The sequence below is a fragment of the Styela clava genome, chromosome 7, assembly GCF_964204865.1.
Source record: "Styela clava chromosome 7, kaStyClav1.hap1.2, whole genome shotgun sequence".
NCBI classification, from domain to species: domain Eukaryota; kingdom Metazoa; phylum Chordata; class Ascidiacea; order Stolidobranchia; family Styelidae; genus Styela; species Styela clava.
Genome location: NC_135256.1, coordinates 5,972,958 through 5,994,931, shown reverse-complemented (window position 1 = coordinate 5,994,931; position 21,974 = coordinate 5,972,958). Strand labels below are relative to the sequence as shown.

The following is a 21,974-nucleotide window of genomic DNA, read 5'->3' as shown; positions in this document are numbered from 1 at the left end:
AATGGTATCTCACTCTCCTCTAGCTTCAAACCTGAAAAAGCACTCTGTCAGCATAGGAGAAACTCAATCATAATCTTCACACTCAAGCATGTTCGTATGTTTAATATATCAGGTGCATGAAAATCAAACTAGAATCTAGAAATAAAAACTGATTACACATTATTATAGAAATCTGAGGTATCGCAGTGCAATATACGAGTTGACTAATGTGAGAGATGGAGTTGATTATCGAACTTAATAAGGGCTCTGAGAGTCGCAGTATAATGATTCAACAAGGCAGGGGAGGCAATGTAGAATTAAAAACACAGGTATTATGTATTGAACTGAGGAGCCTTTCTCCTTGTCCTACATCCACAGGCCGTTTACATAAAATTAGGAATAACAAACGAGTTGACAAATGGGGTTGATTAGCGAACTTAATAAGGGCTCTGAGATCCACAGTAATTTGATTCTCAGAATTAATTGAGTATTCATGTAAAATAATCTTTTTTGGAGCCTGATTAGACCACGAGCCTTCTACTCAAAAGTAAACAGGTCACATGTAGAACCACTTGTGAAACGTATATATGGTACAGGACTTCACACAGCAACTATCATGTAAGCTTGTATACTAAATATTTAAAGTAACTAAATTAGATTAAAATTCTGTCACATATCAAAAAAAAGGGTGAATAGGAAACAAAAACATTCATGATAAAGAGTACTGAAAAGGGAGAGAATTGATAAACAGATTTTCAAACATCGAAACAAGTTGGACATTTTTATTCAGACACATTAGTTTTATATTAAACAAATATTGAATATTGAATGACTTCTTTAGGCTCAAAAAAACGGTTATGCTTTCAATCATACAATGAATGTTACAGTTTATGTAAACAAAATCTATACCACGATAATCATATAGAAAAAATGTTCCAAGAGAAAGAACAGTTCAATAATGGCGAATACGAACAAAAACAATTTTGATGAAGGAGGAAGATTATAAACAAAAAAAGTTGAATGGTTGGAATTTTTCTTTCAAACCCATTGTCTGATATTTATTACTATATTTGATAGACTTCTTTAAGACAAAAAGACAGATGGGCATATACATTTTATCATACAACGAGTGTTACAGACTCAGTTCACATAATCAAAATCTATAAATTAATATTTCAAACGTGACTTCAATAATGGGTCCTGCTAGGCTGCTACAATGTACATATTGATATGAAAGCAAATCATATTACAAAATTTAATCTAAGCAACTAATTTCTTCTTTTTAATGCAAGTCCAAATATAATCTTCGGTCAACTTTTTACAATCGGAAGGAATATCATCTGAATTTATCTCCCCTATTGTATGTGTTGCAGATGAAACATCATAGTTCTATAATAGAAAAAGTAAAAAGTAAATAAAAATTGAAGATAACATAAATATAAAATGTTTCCAATTCCCGCGGTTCCATCCCACCCATACATTTGGATGTTTACCTGGTTATAACTGATCGTGTCCAGGAACAGAAAGAGAACTTTTGTTTGAATCGTTTTATCATTTTATTACTCAGAGTCAGATGAATAGAAAATTCCTATCCTACATTGAGATTCATATATCTAGTTTACCTTAGAATTGCGACAACGACAACTACAGGTGTTCCAGAAGTATGTGTACCAATATGAAGGTAACTAATTTTGTTCGCCTACTTTACATTAAGTTGTGTAAAGGGACTAAAACCTATGAACAGAGGGTATATTGACTTGGCTAACACAAACAGTCTCCGAACTCGTAATAGAACTAAAATAAGGAAAATGGGAATAAAATTATGGCCTAACCATAACCTGGTACACATACTACGAGAGTACCATACTTATTACATACTCAACATATATTTCTAGTTTTAGCAGAAGACTAGATCAAATAACAGATGCTTGAAAGTTATCAAGCAGGAGTGTAAGCAAGCGTATTCATGTATAAAAATGTGAATTCAGCTTAAGATAAAATCAAAAGCGAACAAAATTGCACTTGTAAATCTATCCTTAAATCGCAAGTTCTCAAAACCTTTTCAAATGATGCCAAACCACTAACATGTCATAATGTGAAGAATGCCAATATGTCCATGCAATCACTAAGAATAACAAGTACTGGTAAGTTACCAGTGGTAACACAAAATGATCTTTAAAGGGTACTCCCGTAGTCTGTGTACCAGGTTAGGGTTAGGTTCTAATTTTATTCCGATTTTCCTTATTTTAGTTCTATTACTAGTTTGGGGACTGTCTGCCAAGTGAATATTACCCCTGCACATAAAATTCAGTCCCTTTACAGTTTACACGACTTGATGTAAAGTAGGCAAACAAAATTAGTTACTTCCATATTGGTACACACACTTCTGGAGCACTCCTATGCCAAAATGTCCATGTGGTCTGGTTATATCACAAATCTCTAAGGATACGTACCTCAACAATGTCGCCATCAAAAGCAACAATATATCTTTTCATTTTTTCCTGATCTTTTACTGAAGAAGATATCGCAAATTTCATGTCGGTGAATACGTCATGTAGAAACGAAGCTTTTCCACCGTTTTCTTGTTTGATTTTCGGAATTTTCTTGACTGGTGTTGTACCGGGATCTCGTTTTCGTTTCAATGGTGATGATGAAGCTCCTATATTAAATGTGACCATAATAATATAAGTTTTCCATATTTAGGATGCGATGGCTAAACTTAATACCCAAGGGTAAATGCTGCGTATCTCTGTTTTCGGCCAGTTGTGTGTGTGTGAGCATCCCGTCTTCACATTGATCTATATATCTTATCTTATATAACTATCTATATAACTTATCTATATATCTTATCAGAACGTATCAATTTGTTGTTTTGAGAAAGGAAATACGGAAGTAGGTATTATTTTGTAGTTAGTATGGTTCACTAACTTTGTTTAGTTATTTATTGTAATAGGTATTTATACACTCACATAAACTGTAAACATGTCGTGTCAGATGCACACAACACTAGATTAGGAACTATTAAAGATTGAAGAAATAGCAGAAACACAACTTTGATGCAAGGTGAGGGAGAAATAAGGATCAAAACAGACAAAGGGAAGAATGTGTCAAAAAATTTGGGGACATCAGGCCATCACACCCACATTGCATATCAGTTGATACATAGGTTATAAGCACATCCTCAATCAAAATTGAAGAGTGAAAATGTCGCATAAAAATAACGGTACTCCCGTAGTATGTGTACCAGGTTAGGGTTAGGTCATATTTTTATTCCGATTTTCCTTATATTAATACTGTTACAAGTTCGGGGACTGTCTGTGTTAGCCAATTGAATATACCCCCTGCCCATAGGTTTCAGTCCCTTTACAGAACTTGATGTAAAGTAGGCGAACAAAATTAGTTACCTCCATATTGGTACACACAATTCTGGAGTACCAAAATAACCATACTCACCATCATCTAGTTTCATAGATCTCTGTTCGATCTTCACAGTACTTGTTCCTGATTTTTTATCAAGTAAAGCAGAAATATCAGATTCTTCCTTGGATTTTGCAAAAAGTTTTTTCAATCTTGGAAGATTCGTCGCTGTTTTCCAGTCTTTATCATCTCTGCATGTAAAAGTATTCATCAAGTCAAATTACAGTTATTTATCATCTAAATCTGCTTTGAGCGACTTACTCTGCGTAAAAATTGGTGCAACGACGAGAACAAATTGTGCAAAACAGACATAGTTATTGCACTCAAAAAGTGATTATATCAAGGGAGAGAAAACTCAAGTTTTATTAAGAAGGATGCATTTCATACAAACAATCATACTTTTTTACACATATACACCTATGCATTTCACATATATACTTAAACATGCACGCAAGCTTTTTACACATACAAACACAGTTTCCAAATTCGAGATCAAATCGAGCAAAATTATTTTCATGCATCACACACATTCACATCCTCCTAGACCAGGGGTTCTCAACCTTTTTTCTGTCAAGTACCCCCCGAGTCACGAAACAATCAACGCGAACCCCCGGTAATCTGACACCGAACAAAGTTGTGATATATCGACTAACAATTTGTTGAAACAACAATTTATTGACCAGATAAAACTAAATTTAATTTCCCTGTTACTGATATTGCCCTAGTCCTCCGTCCAACTAATAAATTCTTGAAAACCCTCTCAAGTTTCAATAAGGATATCACTTTCTCCAATGCTTGCAGGCTTGCAGCACACTGTATTTGGAAATTTCAGTTTTCCTGCAAAGCCGTGAATTTCACATTGTTCACGTCACAATCACAACAACGCAAGATCGGGGAAAATCTATGTTTCAATTGGCATCCAGTTTTAAACGGCACGCATTTTCCTCTGGTAGTAATAAAAGATATTAAAAAACAGCAACACACAAAAACTCGACTGCCATCCAAGTACCCCCTGAAATCTTCTCGTGAACCCCCGGGGGTTCGCAAACCCCAGGTTGAGAACCCCTGTCCTAGACACACAAGCAACAATTTATCACACCCTGGATGAAGTGGTGGGTAACATAGTTTGAATAAACATTCTGATTTAAGATTTCCGATTTCATGAACTCACACATTTTATTTTGAATGCAAATATATCAATACCTTTACATTTGATTTAGCCACAATACCATTCCACACATACAGTCCCACAACAAACCCTAAAAGACTTATTCATAGAAGAAATAAAAATATTCACCTTATCCTTGTCACCCTTGGAAATCTTATAGAAATCCCATCAGCTGTATGAGCATCAGATTTACTGAATTCAGTTCCAGTAATTTCCCAAACTGGAGCTGATTTTGGATCTTCGACAATGTAGTCAGGAACATACTGACGATTCAATAACAACCATTTCGGTACTCTGTTGAAGTCCTGTAATGGAGCAAAATTGATAAGTCAAACTCAAGAGCTATGGCGTCTGTTATGTTTTGATTGATATTAGAGTCGTAGATGGTATTTTATTTTCCAAGTTATGCCTTTTGCTACAATTAAGGCCCTGCGCGAGCAACGGCGCTACAGAAGTGTGTGTACCAATGTGGAGGTAACTAATTTTGTTCGCCTATTTTACATCAAGTTGTGTAAGTGACTATGGACAGGGGGTATATTCACTTGGCTGACACAGACAGTCCCCAAACTCGTAATAGAACTAAAATAGGGAAAATCGAAATAAAATTATGGCCTAACCCTAACCTGGTACACACAATACGAGGAATACCGATACAATTTTCCTCCCTGAAACCAACAAAATTCCTCCCACACCCATGTTTTCTGAATACCAGTTCTCAATGGAAATATTTTCGCACCAATCATTCTACATTCCTTAAAACACAATTAGGGCACATTTATCCAATTAAATATAATAAACATTAAACCTTTTGTATTTTCGTAACTTTCAATTCTTTATTAATTTTATCGATAGTTTGATCATCGTGTCCATTGCCTACTTTGGTTACAGTTTTCCATCTATCTGTGTGAGGATCATGCACTCCCATCAAAAATACTGACATCAGACCACCTTCAAATATGAAAAAAATGTAAATGTAAAAAAATTGGGTACTCCCGTTGTATGTGAACCAGGATGGCAGACACTGGAAGGTAAAATGTGCACAAGGTTAGGGTTAGGCCATAATTTTGTTCCAATTTACCTTATTTTAGTTCTATTACGAGTTTCGGGGACTAGCCAAGTGACTCCCGTAGTATTTGTACCTGAAATTAAGGCCAAACTCTAACCTGGTACATAAACTACGCTCCAAAAGTATGTGTACCAAGATGGCGGAAAAGCTGAACCGAGTATGAGTACCGTGATCGGGTTATCAGGTTGTGCGCCATCTTGGTACACATACTTCTGGAGCGCCAAATTTTCAGGCTGTTTGGTAACACGCAGCATGCTTAAGGGTTGAAAATTTGCTGATTTCAAAATGTTGTCTCAATTTGGTGTATTTAAATATCTTTATCACAGTTGATTATTGATGTAAAAGCTCTGGTATGGCAGTGGTGAAGCAAGGTTTTTGGTGGTTTTCCATGATTTTTAGTGTTTTTTCACTGTTTTTGCAAGGTTTTCACTGGAACAAGCTACACTGACAAAGTTGAGGCCAATGTGTCACTTACTGAGCCATCACACAAACAATACAAAGCAAATCAGCGTTAAATCATCTAAGATTGGTCAGGTATGATCATTATATTTCACACTACAATGACTGCGTTCTTGAAGTTTTGTTCTGAGAAAAAAATACAAAATACCTTTACTTCCAGTTCCAATATAAGCACCCAATACTACAAGATCAGCAGTGTCAGCCATAGCACCTTGACATAAATAATCTTTCTTGACTTTCAACCAGTGACGTTTGCCTGGTTCATAAATACTCTGAATGAAATCAACACAATTATTAATAAAACAATTACCAAATGATTCCATTTGAATTTCGATCTGAACTAAAGATCAATGGATGTAAATTCTTTAGGTTAGTATGAAGTATAAATTTTTACTAATCATGGTAATTTAATACCGAGCCCATTAAATGTATTCACGTCATGAGTCATGATCATTAGATATGTAGATAAGGTGTTAATTATTGATGCTGGAGAGCACACACAACATACTCACTTTAAAAACAAATGTGCTGCATGCACCTTCGGATAAATATTGAACATACTAAAATACAAATAGCATGATCAGAATCAGTGGTCATTTGTAGAGATAATGGTACTCCCAAAGTATGTGAACCAAGATGACGGACACCTGAAGGTAGTATGTGTACCAGGTTAGGGTTAGGTCATAATTTCAAGTACAAATACTACGGGAGTCACTTGGCTAGTCCTCGAACTTGTAATAGATCTGAAATATGGGAAATTGGGATAAAAATTACACAGGAGTACCTTGATCATTGGCTTAGTGGACATAGCGATGCCCTAAAGCAGGGGTGGCCAACCTATGGCGCATGCGCCAAACGTGGCGCATTGCATGATTAGAGGTGGCGCATTGCATCTTTAACCCTTTTCATGCAAAAATTGTTAATTGCACTTGGCTTCTCCACGCCAAGCCGTTTTTTTGCGATTTACATGGTGACTTTTGATTGTACCTAACATCTATTCTCCTTACTCCACGTCGCCCACTTACGGCTTGTTGGAATTAGAAACAACAGGCGATTATCGACGTTATCTTTTGGACGGACTTTATGACATTCATTCTAGACTTTTAGCAAAAATTAGTAAAATTTACTATTTTTCCATACTGAAATAAAAAGTTCAGAACTTCTGGAAAAATAGAAAATCGTCATTTATCAGATTGAAACATGGATTTTCCATTGCCCAGACTTCCCAAATATCTCCCAATAACCATTGAACAACCAGTTGAATTGCCCAAGCCTAAAAAATTTATTATAAATCAACCCACAACATTCTGAAAATGACCCCTAAATACCACCTTTTTTATCCAAACTTCAAATGACCGTTGTCAATAAAAGCGAAGCGTAAAATCGCTTGCTGTGACGCAAGTTCTAATCTCGAAGAAGCCTGGAGTAAAATCACGCGACGCTAGACCAAACAGCTGATTAGCAAAGGCCAATTAGAATCGAGGGTAGAGTAGAGTAGATATTGATACTAAAGGCCTGATGTCTCAATATTACGCCTAACTTTACTTCTTAATCGTACCTTTTTTTCTTCGTTGTTAAAAACAGCTTTATTGCGTAATGCTCATAAGACAGAATGCGTTTCCTCCTACTTTCAGGAAGGCTGTAATTTTTACTTGAAGCATGGCGTCACAATGGTTCCCTTTTCGTAATCAATCGTAATCTGTTTATCGTAAATTGCTTGAATTTTTGCGTGGATACGAGAATTTTCGTTGAGTTAACTATATATATGCGACTGTCATTGAAATTTATTCATTCAGTGATTCGGTAATTCTCCAAATGAGTGGTTTTCTGTAAACTTAATTGGTAAAGTTTCTTCTTGTGTGTGTAAAGGCGTGTATTAAGGTTGATTTTTGTTTGTAAACATTTGCAGTTGTGTACAGCAGCAAAAGTCTCATGAAGGCGGTACTTAAATAAAATTGATCAGTTTTATTTATTATACTTCCTTGCTTAATTTCTATTCATGTGAAGTTGTAAATTGTAAAAACTACATATACGTGTGTATATATGTGTGTGTATTAGAAATTTATATAATTTCAACAAGAAGAGGACATTAGGCGTGGGAATACAAGAGATTTACGGCGCATCTGAAACATTATGTTTAAAACGTGGCGCATGGTATGTGAAAGGTTGGCCACCCCTGCCCTAAAGTATATAAATGTAACACTGTACTGGTCAGTGCAAACCTAAACAAACGATAATGTTTTCAATATTTCGTATTATTATTCTCTGAACATCAATAGCAATAATTCACTTACAATCGTATTTAAAAGCTTTTTAATTAAATCAAAATAAATGGATCAAATACCTTTACATCTTTCAACACAAGACCTTCCAAACCATCCTTTATGACACGAACAATCATTGATTTCAAATCTTCAGGTTTCTATGACAATATAATACGATGCAAATTATGAAATATCTTGTCTTTAGAATTCCTTTTCTTTTTACTTAGATAATATTAGTATCCATAAATATTTACTGAATTGAGAAGTGAACTGTAAAAAAACGTACTTCTGACATTTTTCTCTATACAGACTTATTTGGGGAATTATAGCCAAAACAATTCAACCGTAAATTGGATAACTATAACCGAAGATGGATTAAATCGTAAAACTATTACAAGCCCTTAATCAACACAGCAAATTTTTAGCCAATGGTAAAGATTTATTTTGACAACATTAATTTTCAATTGTTCTATATAAATACTTGACTAATGCTTTTAAATAGTCGTTATCTCTCAAACATGAGAACATTTAGAAAATTGCTAAATTTGACGCTTTTTCGGGCCTATCACTTTTGAGCATGGCATCGGAACCCGTAAAAAATGGCCTTTCCTACAAATATCTTAATTTTATTACACCCAAGGTAGTCAGAGTCGAGATAGTTGAGTCAAACACAAAACTTACATTCACAAATTGCATTTCTGACAACATCACTCTGTTCTTGATTTCATTTATATTATCTGACAAAAGTTTTCTTCGTTCCCGAATTGGTCTGTTACAAGAAATGTTAGATTATTAAAAATGTTCCAAATTCAGTTTAGATGATTATAGATGGGATAAATATATTTCAACAGTTTACAATCCATATAAAGACCAACTTTTGGCGCTCCGGAAGTATTCGCACTAAGATGACGCACAACTTACGAATACTTCGGGAACTTTTCACATTATTTATTTAAATTTAGTCTTGCAAATTCACATTTTACACCGTTGACGAAAATGTTTTGATCATGGCAAAAACCACAATGAAATGAGATATGTCTCTTTATAAAAAAAAAAAAATTGAATGGCGAACTGAGTATTAAGTTTATTGAATAATACTATTGAAGATCGCTGTTGTTACCTTTGTTGTGGGGCAGCTTATTGCTTAAAAAAATGAAGAGAACACTCAAATACTTGTTACCTTTTCATTAAGTTTTCTCCATTGAAATGCAGAATATCAAAAATAAAAAGACAAACAGTGGCTGAAGTAAACTTTTGTTTCTTGTGAACTCCGAGTGTTCCAAATGGTAGAGGAATACCTGTGAAACATAGTTTCAAAAATTTGTATTCAAGAAAGCATCAAAACTGGCCATTTTAGAATAACCAATGATTTGAATTGATTAACATAAGCAGTAAGCTAATATTCGAATCTCTGGCATGATAGGTAATCAAAAAAGTATGCAGCAACATTAGTTGAATGACTAGACGTGAATGATACAGCACAACCAAATTGATTAGAGCTTTGCAAAAGTAGAAATGGGTTTGAAATACGGGCAGTTAAGATTTGAAAGCAAATCTATAAGCCATGTACTGGAAATGAAGATTATTGTGAAAATAAACGTCAGGCAAAGCAACTAACTATAACCTGTTACACACAAAAACGTTATATTTACTTTTCCAGTTACGAGTAGGCAAACACTATTCTTAAATAAGGCACTTCAACAGAATTTACAATCAACAATGGTATCTGTGATGAAATAAAGGCACTCCAGAAGTGTGTGTACCTACCTATATGGAGGTAACTAATTTTGTTCGTCAACTTTACACCAAGTTGTGTAAAGAGCAGAACCCTGTGGGCAGGGGGTATATTCACTTGGTTAACACAGACAGTCCCCGAACTCGTAAGAAAACTAAAATAAGAAGAATCAGAATAAAATTTTGCCCTAACCCTAGCCTGGTACACATACTACGGCCGAAATAAATTTTGAACAAACAATATTTCCTTACTATACCTGTATTGTTATCCACGAGTAACACTTCACTGTCCAATATCATACTGTGACCATGGGGAAATGCTTTTGGAATAACTTCTTCAAAATGGACAATCTGAAAAAAAGATCATTAAAAGCAATCTGTCAAATATATAAAAAATGACCAATATGATACATGCACATTGCCAAGTGTGGAAGCATAAGGGTGTACAGTATGAGTGGGCAATTACTTTCCTGAACAGACCCGTTACAGATAATAGACGTGGTTACTGTACCGGAGGCTAAAAACTCAATATGAAAAACTATGAATAAAAATCAGCTAGTCCAGCATATAGGCTGACCTATATATACCGGTACTTATAAATAAGAATCACAATGTAACAACTCGGGTCATTATGACTTTAGTTTCATCGATATTTTCAACAGTAATTTATATCGATAATTTCAGCAGGCACAAATGGGCACTTCGCCAGGCCGGATTTGACCAGTGTGGCGTAATTTGCCAACTCCTGGTGAACAGGAATTGAGCATTGCATATTTGCATACATGAGCTGTGAGCAGACGTACAGTAATATGTATTAATATAACTAAAGAAGAATGGTGGTGGCGTTGAATTTTCTGGAAGACCATATTGAAATTCTTGAAAATTTGATCAAGTATAAATTTGAACTGTAGAAGCCCAATCCAATCCGCTTTGACTGGATTTTCTCACGATTGAATAAAAACTCGGTAGCTCTTGGCATTTTGGGTCAACCACACCTTCGCTCGAAGATTAATCCGTTATAATTGAGCGAGTGTGCATTACCTAGCTTTAAACAATTGCCCCTAAAAATATTTTGGTACGAAACTGGACTGCTATGTCATTTGGGCCCTCAAAAACGTTTATGAATTGGAACTTTGAATTCTATGGCTTGGCGATAAGTATTTGCAAACAAAGTTGTTTGTATTCTCGATTGTTAGAAACGGACATATTTACTTAGGTGGAATCAATCAAATGCTGACCTTTAGCGTAAATACGCTACAATATTTAAAGTAATACTCTATAGCTTAAACACAATTACTTCTATCCTCAAATCAAGACGCTCCAGAAGTGTGTGTACCAATATGGAGGTAACTAATTTTGTTCGCCTACTCTTCATCAAGGGACTGAAGCCTATGGGCAAGAGATATATTCACTTGGCTAACACAGACAGTCCCGAACTCGTAATGAAATTAAAATAAGAAAAATCGGAAAAAATTATGGTCCAACTCAACATGGGACACACACTACTGGAGTATTTATTTATTTTCATTAATTATCAACAAATAATAGAAACAAACCCCACCTTATGCTTTTGCACTGGTTTCAAACTTCTGCTGTAAAATTGAAAGTTTCCTTTATCCATGTGAAGTTGAACTCTTTCTCCATCATATTTGATCTCAGAATACATTCCATTTGGACATTTCTTCATGGCTTGTTCAACTGATTTGCAAGCCTGGGAAAACATTTTGATTAATTAAACAGCAAACAATTAGAAGGCTGCAGTATCAAATTATAATAGTAAGAGTACTTTTGTTGGTTTTTGACAATTTTTCACTGTTTTGGACATTTTTGCAGGGTTTTTGGCGGTTTCGGACGGTTTTTCAGTGTTTTTGCAAGGTTTCTGATGTTTTTTTATTGTTTTTGCACTTAATTATTAAAAAAGGTAAGGTTATTAAAAATGCGATGAAGTGAAAATGTGCTGACATATGGCCAAAGACAGTTTCCAAAGAGTAATAAAATAGAGGTGAAAAGCCATCCAACAAATTGCAATCTAAACTTAAGAAAGTTAACTTTTGCTAAACTTTGGTATGGATTTGAAATGAAAAAAATTTCTTCTCCAAAAACCTACAAAATTCAAGGGTGAAAAGCACTATTTTATCATTTGATGTTGAAAAGATGTTTTTCCGTAATATCATAAGAATTCAAATAGATTAATTTGTCAGCAAATAGAAAAATGAAAATTTATTAAAACCTACCTCAGCTAACATAGGAGCGACAGGGGTCATCAGAGAAGCCCGAACTTCCAACCCTGAACCCCCAGATTTTTTCTGTTCCAACGTACGTTTGATGACGTCTTCCAAATCTCTTGATGCTTTGAACGCTTCATGAGCATTTGGGTCAAGTGCTTCGAGTCTAAATTCAAGTTTTATTTATTGCAACATTTATTTTAGTTAATGTCTTGACTATGCTGATATATAATAACTGTACATTGCCAAGTACAAGTCAACAATCTACCCTGATTAGAGAAATTGATTAGACTTGAAAGTTCTTGTCTGACTACATCTTCCAATGTACCAGCTTGCTAAAAGCAATATGATTTTACGGTGTAACAGAATTTGCAGTTAATATGGCCTTATTAACTAGCTGCCTCATGTATTAGAGAAGGGGTCGGCAACCATTTGTCGCTCGCGGGCCAAAATTAAAGGTTGCAAGTCCTTGACGGGCCGCACATATTTTTAGAAAGTTAAAAACCGAACGGATGACTGATATGATTCACATTTTTTCATACAAATCAGAAGTTAAATTATAAGCAGCACGCGAAGACTGACCATTTGAATATTATTTGCACCATTAAACCATTTGCACTTAGCATCAACTTTTCTGCGTTTTGTTGCCATTTGTCTAACTTATAATTAAATTATAGACTTATTAAAACTAGTAATTGTGAATTATATACTTGTTACGATACAATATAATTTAGTCTAAACGTAAATTCTTTTGCGTAAAGAATATAATCTATGAAACAGCTGTTTTGTTACTATAATTCAGTGAAGTGTCGAGGGCCGGATCCGGCCGTAGGTTGCTGACCCCTGTATCAGACTTTAGAATCAGTGTTGGGAAGAAGTCCCTGATGTTTTGTTGAGTTGAGAGTTATTCTTTGAGAGAGTCTGCTATCTTCACAGGGTAAATAAAATACAGTAACTGATTAGGACAATTATGGTCCTAGTGCATCTTTCTATGTATCAGCTTGTTCAAAACAATATGCTAATATGGGCCGTGCAACATTTGAATTTAATATGGAACGATTACTCAGTATGGGGTGGGATTTATTAAAATAGTGGCATTATTAAACAGGAGGAATTTTATGAAAAATAAAACTGATGAAAAATTTACCAGGTAGTAACATTCAGTCAAATGCAAAGTACAGCATATGATAATTTTATAAAAATGTGATAAAAATTCAAATCTGAAGAAATCAAAAAATTCTGGTTGTTTGCCGCATAAAATAAATAGCATAAAATGAGAATTGTTTAGAAAAGCCAAAAAATGCGTCTGAAAGAGGTGAAGAAAAAGCTACCAGACTTCAACTATCAGTTAACATTATAGCATTTGAGAATTTATAAAAACATCACGAAAGACGGAATCTTAAAAATATAATAGGTAGCAGCTTGCTGGGGTATATGTAGGCTATGTAGCAACTAAACTAATCCAATCAAATAGACAGCACAACCAAGTTAGCAGTTATCGAAGACTAATATGAATAGGGTGAACCTACATATGCTTATCACCAGCTGTTATCCTCAGATCTCCTTTTATGAGTCTTATCACTGCTTTCAAATCATTTGCTGTGCATTTACGTGCAAAAGTCTTCAATACATTCTCTTGGTCTTCTTCTCTTGTAAGGCTGTGATAAAAACATACAATAAGCAATAATTAACAAAAAAGAAAGTCAAAAAGGTTAAGAAATGCTTGAGTATTTAATAGGTGAAAAACCCATGTGTCGCAGGGATTTTAATTCGAGGTTAATAATAATCAACATACCATAGGATAGGATTCTGATTATCCAATAAACCGGGGAAAGGATGACACCTTAATAATATGGTGTACCACGGCCAAGTTACCAGCTAGATATTTGTTTCTAATGTATGGACTTGAAGGACATGACCAAGAAGACCAAATAAATCCGGAAAAATTAATGTGAAAAAGAATCAAGCAATCCCTTTACACTTCAATAACCCTCAGAAGAGAATTCAAAGCTATAAACAGGTTAATCATTGTGTATAATGTTGGTTTTAAACTTTTAACATTGGATTGGGATAGCTAGTGATGATAAAGTTTGACAATATGACTATAAGTCTCCTATTCAAGTAATGTAAGAAAAAGTATATTGATGGAAATTTAGATTATCATTCCTCGTAGACCAAAACTATGCCTTGACAGTCGTGAAATGTTCAAAATGTGCCTGGAGGTTACCATAATTAAGATTAATTAGAAGCATCTGCATTTACTAAATTTATTCATTAAGCTGAATCAGCATCATATGTATCCCTGCTCAAAGACATTTGAAGTCCCTCGCGACTCCTGTCACACAATTAATGTTAGTCGTTTTTGTTTGCCTCATATTTCGTCATATTCCTCTTGATCTATTTATATTGTGTTGTGTTGACAAATAAATGATGATTGATTGATTGTGCCAAACCTGGGCATTTAAATACCTATAATATTGTATTCCAAGGAAAAAATGTTAGTTCCCAATATTCTTTCCCAATAATAATCCAATCTCAATAACAATAGTACAGGTAGTCTTACCCTTCTAATCTCCCTAGCATTCCATCAACATCATGTATTGTTAAATTACTCTTCTTACAAGGTGGAAAAAAGTCACTTTCTTCAAAAAATTTAAACACAGTTTCAGAAACATCTCCCTGGCAAAAAAAGGATTATTGTTAATTAACAGAATGTGATAAATTACTTTGAAAAATAAAATTAAGATACATCCTTACTAAAAATTGCTGAATGCTTTAATAGGAAATCAAACTTTAAGATCAGAAAGCGGCTGGTCAAGCCCATCGCAAACATATCGATTATCAAAATCGAGCAGTTCTAAAAATTATGTTATTAAAGTATGTTAAAATTATTAAGTCTTTACTATGACAATGTTTGTATAGTTCTAAAGGGGATAAAACATTCTAATCATATGGCAAACCATGGCCTCTCGTCTGGTTAGCATTTCATTCTGGGTATGGGATTAGTTAGCTAGTTATTTGTTTCAGATGCACAGACTTGATGGTGAACTACCAGCGGTTACATAAACATCGGCGAGGAGTCCAGCAATCCTCTTGCACATAAATATTCCCCACGGTTTTCGAACTTGCGAACACAATCAGGGTAATCAGAGGTGCGGTGGCAAACGTATTCCTAACGATCAGTACAATGCTGATTCATGTAGACGCTCACACATGGTTGGTGAAGCGTATCACCAGTGATCTTTTAGTTTCAGTGAGCGTCACTTTGAGCAAGCAAGGTTAAAGGTTAAAAAAATATTCAAATTTAGTTATAGCTGTAAACTTGTACCTGTTCTAGATGTTCCATCATTTCATCAAGGTCTGTATCAAATATTCTGCTGAAAATTTTTGCAATTGTTTTATTTTGAAGATTATAAGTTCTTTTGATTGAACCAGGAAGTAAAAGTTTGATCAGGATGTGGAGGTCACCTGTATATCCAGCTGTAAAATTCATGAAAGATCGGTCAGAAGAAATCATTGATGTTTCATTCATGTTGTCTAACTATTGATCATTCTAAGGTGGTTAGTACTATGTCTTTTGAACTATGTCCATTTATCGAAAATACAGATTGCTTTGATTTAGGTATTCTCATATCATATCACGATAGGAGAAAAGCGGGATCCCCATGGGGGAATGATTATGTGTGAGAGGATTGCTGGACTCCCAGCTGTCATAAGGTTGCTTACATAACCGCTGGTCAGTCATGGATTCCTCCATCATCAAGTCCATACATCAGAAACCCTCGTTAACTAATCCCATACCAGACATAGACTGGTAACAATACAAGAGGCCATGGTACGCCATAATTATGAGTGAGCTGTCTTATCATCTTTCCCCCCACCAAAAATGAATATAAAATTCCTATTTCTAAATCTGTCAATATACAATAAATTAATTGTATTATTAAATTAAACTTACAGCCACTTGCTCCATGAGTAATAAAATTCTTGACAATATTGGTTTTCTCGTTATAACTTGATTCATCAGCAATCATTGCACATAGTCTACGATATTCACGAAAATTATTATCTTTCGAGAACGGAGGAGGCGGTTTAGATGAATCAGCACTTGTGCTCAATGTGTGTATGGAAGCAGATTGGATTGGCTTCGACAGTGGACTCGCTTCTGAATAGTAACATTGTTTTTGATTAACAATTTGCAATTGCAAATATCTTTTATCTCGCATAAAATTCCAGAACATATTAAGAAGAACAACAATACCATAACTACACAGCAGTGGAACCACTGTAAAGTTTCTACAGACTCTAAGCTGACAAAAATGTTTTGTAAAAAAATACTTGGAACTACACCTCAAAAAAACAAAAAATTGGCTCTGAAAACTCTGTTGTCTGCGCTAACCTATTTCCCATTCAGTTGACAATTTAACGATTGATTCCAATTAGAGAAGTCCTAAACTAGCAGTCCGCATCCCAGATAACCATAAAGTTGTTGATAGGAAAATATAACAATATATACCGTAATCAAAAAATAATGTATTGAAAATTTTATGAATAAATATGACAATGTTGGGTTTCCATGGACCTAAAAATAAATCTTTTACTCGAGCGATAATTTTTTTTGACATAACCGAACCTAAATGCAGTATATATGTCTTACTCATTTTAACTGGAGAAGGTGCTTTAGCAGGTTTTTGTTTCTTCGGTGTTGCTTTCTTTCCTCCACCACGAGGTGACTTGGCCTGCTTTTCAGCTTGTTTTGCACATAATTCTGTAGGTTGGAATAAAACAATGCTACATGTGAAGGACCAGTTGACCAAGTTTTGTGATTATCGTTATATCAGATAAATATGAGTTGACTTGAAAGTCACAATATGTTTATGTGGGGATAATATTCTTGTGAGAAGTAGGTAAATGAAAATAATGGTGTGGTTAAAATGCTTAGTATGTTGGCGTCATATGCGACACAAATCTTTGATTCTATCCCCATGCCAACCATCCTAACTAAAAGTGTAATAGATTCGGTATGATAAACCAAACAAAATTTTCTAAAAAATAAATGTGCCAGAATTCTTCGGATTCGGTCCCATCTCACAAAGGGGGAGAGATAGAAATATATTGGTCTAAGTCACTTTCCACAGTCCGGCTTTATTCCGGAGGAGAAATTTCCCCCTTTTTTCCAAATCACCCGAAGAGCCTGATTTGAACCGCAGGCCGTGGTTTGCCCATGTCAGATTTATAACATTCATGTACCAATACATTTCCGTATCTTAAGACCATATAACAAAAATTCTGTTATCAGTCATTACCTGCAATCAATTTCTTTATTTGATTTTTCTCATCATCTTCCATGTCTGCGAAACCCTCCAAGTCACTCGGATCTTCAATTTTCTTGGTGGTTGCTCGTGCTCGAGAGAATACCTAAGCAATGGGAAAATACACTTTTGACTATAGTGAAATATGTATCAAAGCTCACACAAAAGAATATCAAGTTATTCAGTTGAAATTAAAGCAATGTTGAAGTTTCCGTAAATTGAGTTTGAAACATTCATATATTTGATGACAGTTGCATATTCTGTGGAATGGGAATTGACTACATTAAAAAAGTGGAAACTAGGGTAGTAAAAGTCATAAGTATCAGATATTGACATGTAGGACACAGGGGGTATGAATTAAATTATAACCAAGATGAGTGCGCTTATGAACAAAAGTGTTTCAATGACCAAATGATTTGAATCACAGCACTCAAGAGCTAAATAGGCCCGGTATAGACTGTGTTTTGAATTTGGATGGGTACGAAAGTTTGATCAAGTACCAGTACTACTTGGATTGAGTGTATAACGTAGAATTCATTGTCAAATTAATGTCGTATATGTGTTTACTTACAAATGATATGAACTTTGAGTAGAAACTAATGCAGATAAACGTGTCATTTCATGGTTTTAGAAAAATAATGACTCGAGTCATAGCTTTTCTTCTCATTAATTTAACTTAATTCTTGAAACACTAATAACATAAATAATTTAAAGTGCACTAAAAACATAAAAATTACATTGTAATGAACCAACTGGTGATTCCACTTCAATACTATTTGTCTTCTACCGTAACATAAAACAAGTATGCTATAAATAGCAGCATATGCACATGCCAGGTGAAATGAGACGATTCCGACTACTCACGGTTCAATGATTTATATAGAAGTAGAAAAGACATTAATGTATCACAAACCTCAAACATGCAGTTTATATGATGATACATTTTCATTTCGCCGTCCCCATCGTTGAAAAAATTAGGAGTAACCTTGGCGATTCTGGCAACTCCTTTGTCTATTGGCTGTTTGCACTTTTTGCAATTCGCTTTTCGTTTCGCATAATCACATGTGAATCTGTTAAATATATTATGAATAGGTGAAGAGTTGAAACTGACATAATCAATTGCTGTGCAGGGAATTAATAACGCTGAAAAATAGTCTTTACTGATAGCAAACCTTATGGCACATTGGGCAATTTTGCTATGCATTAGGTACATATTTGTCATTAATTACTATAGGGGTTATCACAATTGAATTGTGCGAGTTGATGGGGGTAACTACATGTAGGATAATTGGGTCTCTCGAAGTACTTGCGTACTTCGGCTGGCTCCTGGCTCAACAATTTTTGAATACGTCATTCCTAACCCCCACCTGACTATGCTATCGAAAATTACATCACTGCGTCACATAATAAAGCCCCTCTAAGCACTTATGGGCACATACTCAGACTTCTGGAGACCCAGATAATTGCTGGGTTCGTTGAGTTAGTTCAAATAGCTGCTAGTGGACAATTTTTTCCAACATCCAAGTGGCCCGTTCAAGCAAGAACTATTTCTGTACTTTCATATAGAAAGACCGAGCCCACCAAAGAGACATTTATTAGTTTTATTTTTCGTTGGTGAACTAGTATGGAGAATGATGCTTAATACAGTAATAGGATTTAATGGTACAATGGTATAAGATGAACACTATGAGATATGTGCTCCACGGCAAAAATTAGCACACTATGCCAAAATAGCCCTGCAAATGCACCGACATTCAGAGTGAACGGGCTCGATAAATCGCAACAAAGTAGGACTGTAAGATGAATGCATTTGAAAGTTACCTTGTAGAATCAGACATGATGTTGGGAACAGTCAGAAAATTGAATCTTTGCCAAATATGTGATCTGAAATCAGGAAATAGAAAATTTGAAAATATTAACAATATGATATAAAAACGCAGAATGGAAATTTTGGTCCACGAAGTCAATTTTAACTGAGATGTAGAATTCTGAAATAGCGAACTACGGTACCAATAATAAATTTGAATATAGTAAAATCAGGAATAGGTATCTGGACGAAGGACTTTTCTTAGCTATTACCGATACCCGGTTACAACTATCGGTACCATAACAGAGATTAAGTCATTTTTTAATCAAAATCCTGCAATTTGTCTGTGCAGAAATTTGGCTGTGCCTGTACACACGTTTGGACGTAGCATCAGCTCATTACTTTAGATACAAAAACATCCCTCATTCAGTTATTTTTGCAAATTTACCTTATCTTTTAACTGTCAGAAACCAGCATGAGGCCCACAAAACTTGAAATAAGTTCATAACGTATTAGACGAGTTCACTCAATGAGGAGGAAAGAAACCAAATCACAACAAACAAATATGAACATAAACGATTGGTCATTATTCGGGCGTCTAACTTCATAATCAAATTACATGAAATTACTTACAAACAATGTAGTGAATAGCGGCTGTGCGTGTGATGAGTGAGACGGGATTCATAAAACGATATAGACAAGTGTGGAAGTGTATAAGATCAGGAGATAAAGTGTATTAAAGTGTTGCAGCATTGCAAACTAGCAATTTACAAAGCAACGCCACCTACCTTTGAATGCACGCATTGACTAAACAGCAACGCTGAAAACTGGAAGAAGCGAATCAGCTATCATCATTGAGGTCAATGGCTTTTATACGTTTGCGTTTGTTGGTTTGTTTTGAACACGTGACGCCGAAAATATTGCGCCACGATGTTGCGCCACCAAAGTGTACTATGCCTTCCTTACATCTACTTGTTGAAATATGGCTGATGACTCGGTCTTGGATTCATTTTGAAATGAATACTACCGTGCTTCCCAAAAAATAAGACCTAGCCTGGATTTTAAAAATGACCTCTATGTAAGCTTTTCCTTACAATAGGACCTAGTCGATAGCGGAATTTTATTTTGGCCTCGTCAATAAGCAAGAAATCTCTCCTACACGTTTTAAAATTTAAAAGAATAATCTAAACCGCATGAGAGAAAAAAGCGTGGTATTTATAAGTAAATGGATATCGGTTTTAATAATTTGTTTATCCGAAAATCTCGTGTTATTTCCCCGAAGAAAATTGAAATAATACCCTGGGAAAACGGTAAATTATTTAAATTGATTAAAATAAGTCCAAATTATAGAAGGAATAAACACGAGGGCGTGTGGAGCACTAGAGGCTTTTGGCTTAGAAATGTGAGGTCACTGTAGTTGAATATATATATATTCACTTTGGTACCGACCGCCGTCGCATGCGGACGTGGCTACCTCGAGCCGAAGATATGCATTCGAGAAGTGAATCTCAGACTAAGTGACATCAATAAACAAATAACAGAAATAGCAGATTTTTGAATGATGGACTGAAAAAATGTGCAACATGGGTGCAAAATGGAAGATTTTTAAATATATTATGAAAATAAGTTCGGACGAAATTATGCTCTGCTCAAATATGTGACCGGATTAGGGTTGCCACTTCTGGATACATTTTTTTTCGAATCGAATCTCGAATCAAAACTTTTCGAATCGAATCTTTCCGAATCTGATTCCATTAAGCTTTTTTTTTTTTATTACATGCGTATGTTTGGCCAAACTCACAAAAAAGCTCAAATCTAGAAGAAAAAAATTTGAAAATGGAATAGGCTATATAGCAAGGGTGATGAGGGTTTTTCAGTGAACAAGCCACACTTATTTTCATCATGATAAAAAGATGTAGGTCATAGATATCACTAATAAATGCATTGATGAAAAACTTGCTGTTGCAACTTATCTGTGAGTCTTACAATACTGAGTTATTGTGTTATACTTGTATCAGGGCTGAGGCAATTTGATGGAATTCATATAAGAAAATAAGCAGGGAACAGTTGTACTGTTATGTCGTAAACACAGTAACATCACTGCTTTCCCTTGTCCCACACCAGTATATGTGACCGTGGTATTTCCCTTCTTGTTATATTGAATCAGGGACGGCCTTATTACCGATTCTTTATCTTCAAAATCTTAGTACAATATTTTATATTTATGCTAGCAGCATAGAGTAATACGACAAAAACATTCTAATTGCATCTGAATTACTATAAATGGGAAATGCTTACAAGAATATGATTGAAGACGATAAAATTAACCACGATTAAATTAAATTAATTTCGATAAAAACAATCGTTCATCCGACTACGATTGCGAACAAAAATTTCCATAAATATTAGAGACAGTATTATTTGTGGCAAACAGCGTTATTGGCTAACTCGGGCTTCATTATTAATGTGGACTACGTTTAATTTCGTAATTCAGAAAGTCCAAATGTGCATAATGGACGCCGCGCTGACGAGCGATAATTGGT

The 21,974-nt window shown here is 34.9% G+C and overlaps 1 protein-coding gene across 2 annotated transcripts; it reads right to left on the bottom strand.

Annotated features, from left to right (window-relative positions):
* Positions 1-87: 87 nt before the first annotated feature.
* LOC120328278 (DNA ligase 3-like) lies at positions 88-20,297 on the bottom strand. Of its 2 annotated transcripts, XM_078114531.1 has the most exons (21): positions 20,220-20,297; positions 19,446-19,508; positions 18,538-18,694; positions 17,619-17,730; positions 16,970-17,080; positions 16,271-16,477; positions 15,641-15,792; positions 14,876-14,991; positions 13,842-13,970; positions 12,322-12,478; positions 11,649-11,798; positions 10,345-10,438; positions 9,534-9,651; positions 9,035-9,122; positions 8,434-8,511; positions 6,238-6,361; positions 5,370-5,512; positions 4,694-4,869; positions 3,433-3,587; positions 2,433-2,638; positions 88-1,368 (listed from the first exon to the last, which is right to left on the bottom strand). In XM_078114531.1, exons 2-21 carry the CDS (start codon positions 19,460-19,462, stop codon positions 1,240-1,242), a joined length of 2,619 nt encoding a protein of 872 aa, XP_077970657.1. In that variant the 5' UTR covers positions 19,463-19,508; positions 20,220-20,297; the 3' UTR covers positions 88-1,239. The 2 variants fall into 2 exon arrangements, with proteins under 2 accessions (XP_077970657.1, XP_077970658.1); XM_078114532.1 differs by lacking the exons at positions 9,035-9,122; positions 9,534-9,651; positions 10,345-10,438.
* Positions 20,298-21,974: the final 1,677 nt, after the last annotated feature.

Bases quoted from the DNA above. Each gene is read 5' to 3' on its own strand.
- LOC120328278 (XM_078114531.1), bottom strand. The intron at 9,652-10,344 runs GTATAGTAAGGA...TATGTTTCACAG, and splicing joins ACTCGTGGATAACAATACAG to GTATTCCTCTACCATTTGGA. The intron at 8,512-9,034 runs GTAAGTTTTGTG...ATATTGTCATAG, and splicing joins CAGAAATGCAATTTGTGAAT to AAACCTGAAGATTTGAAATC.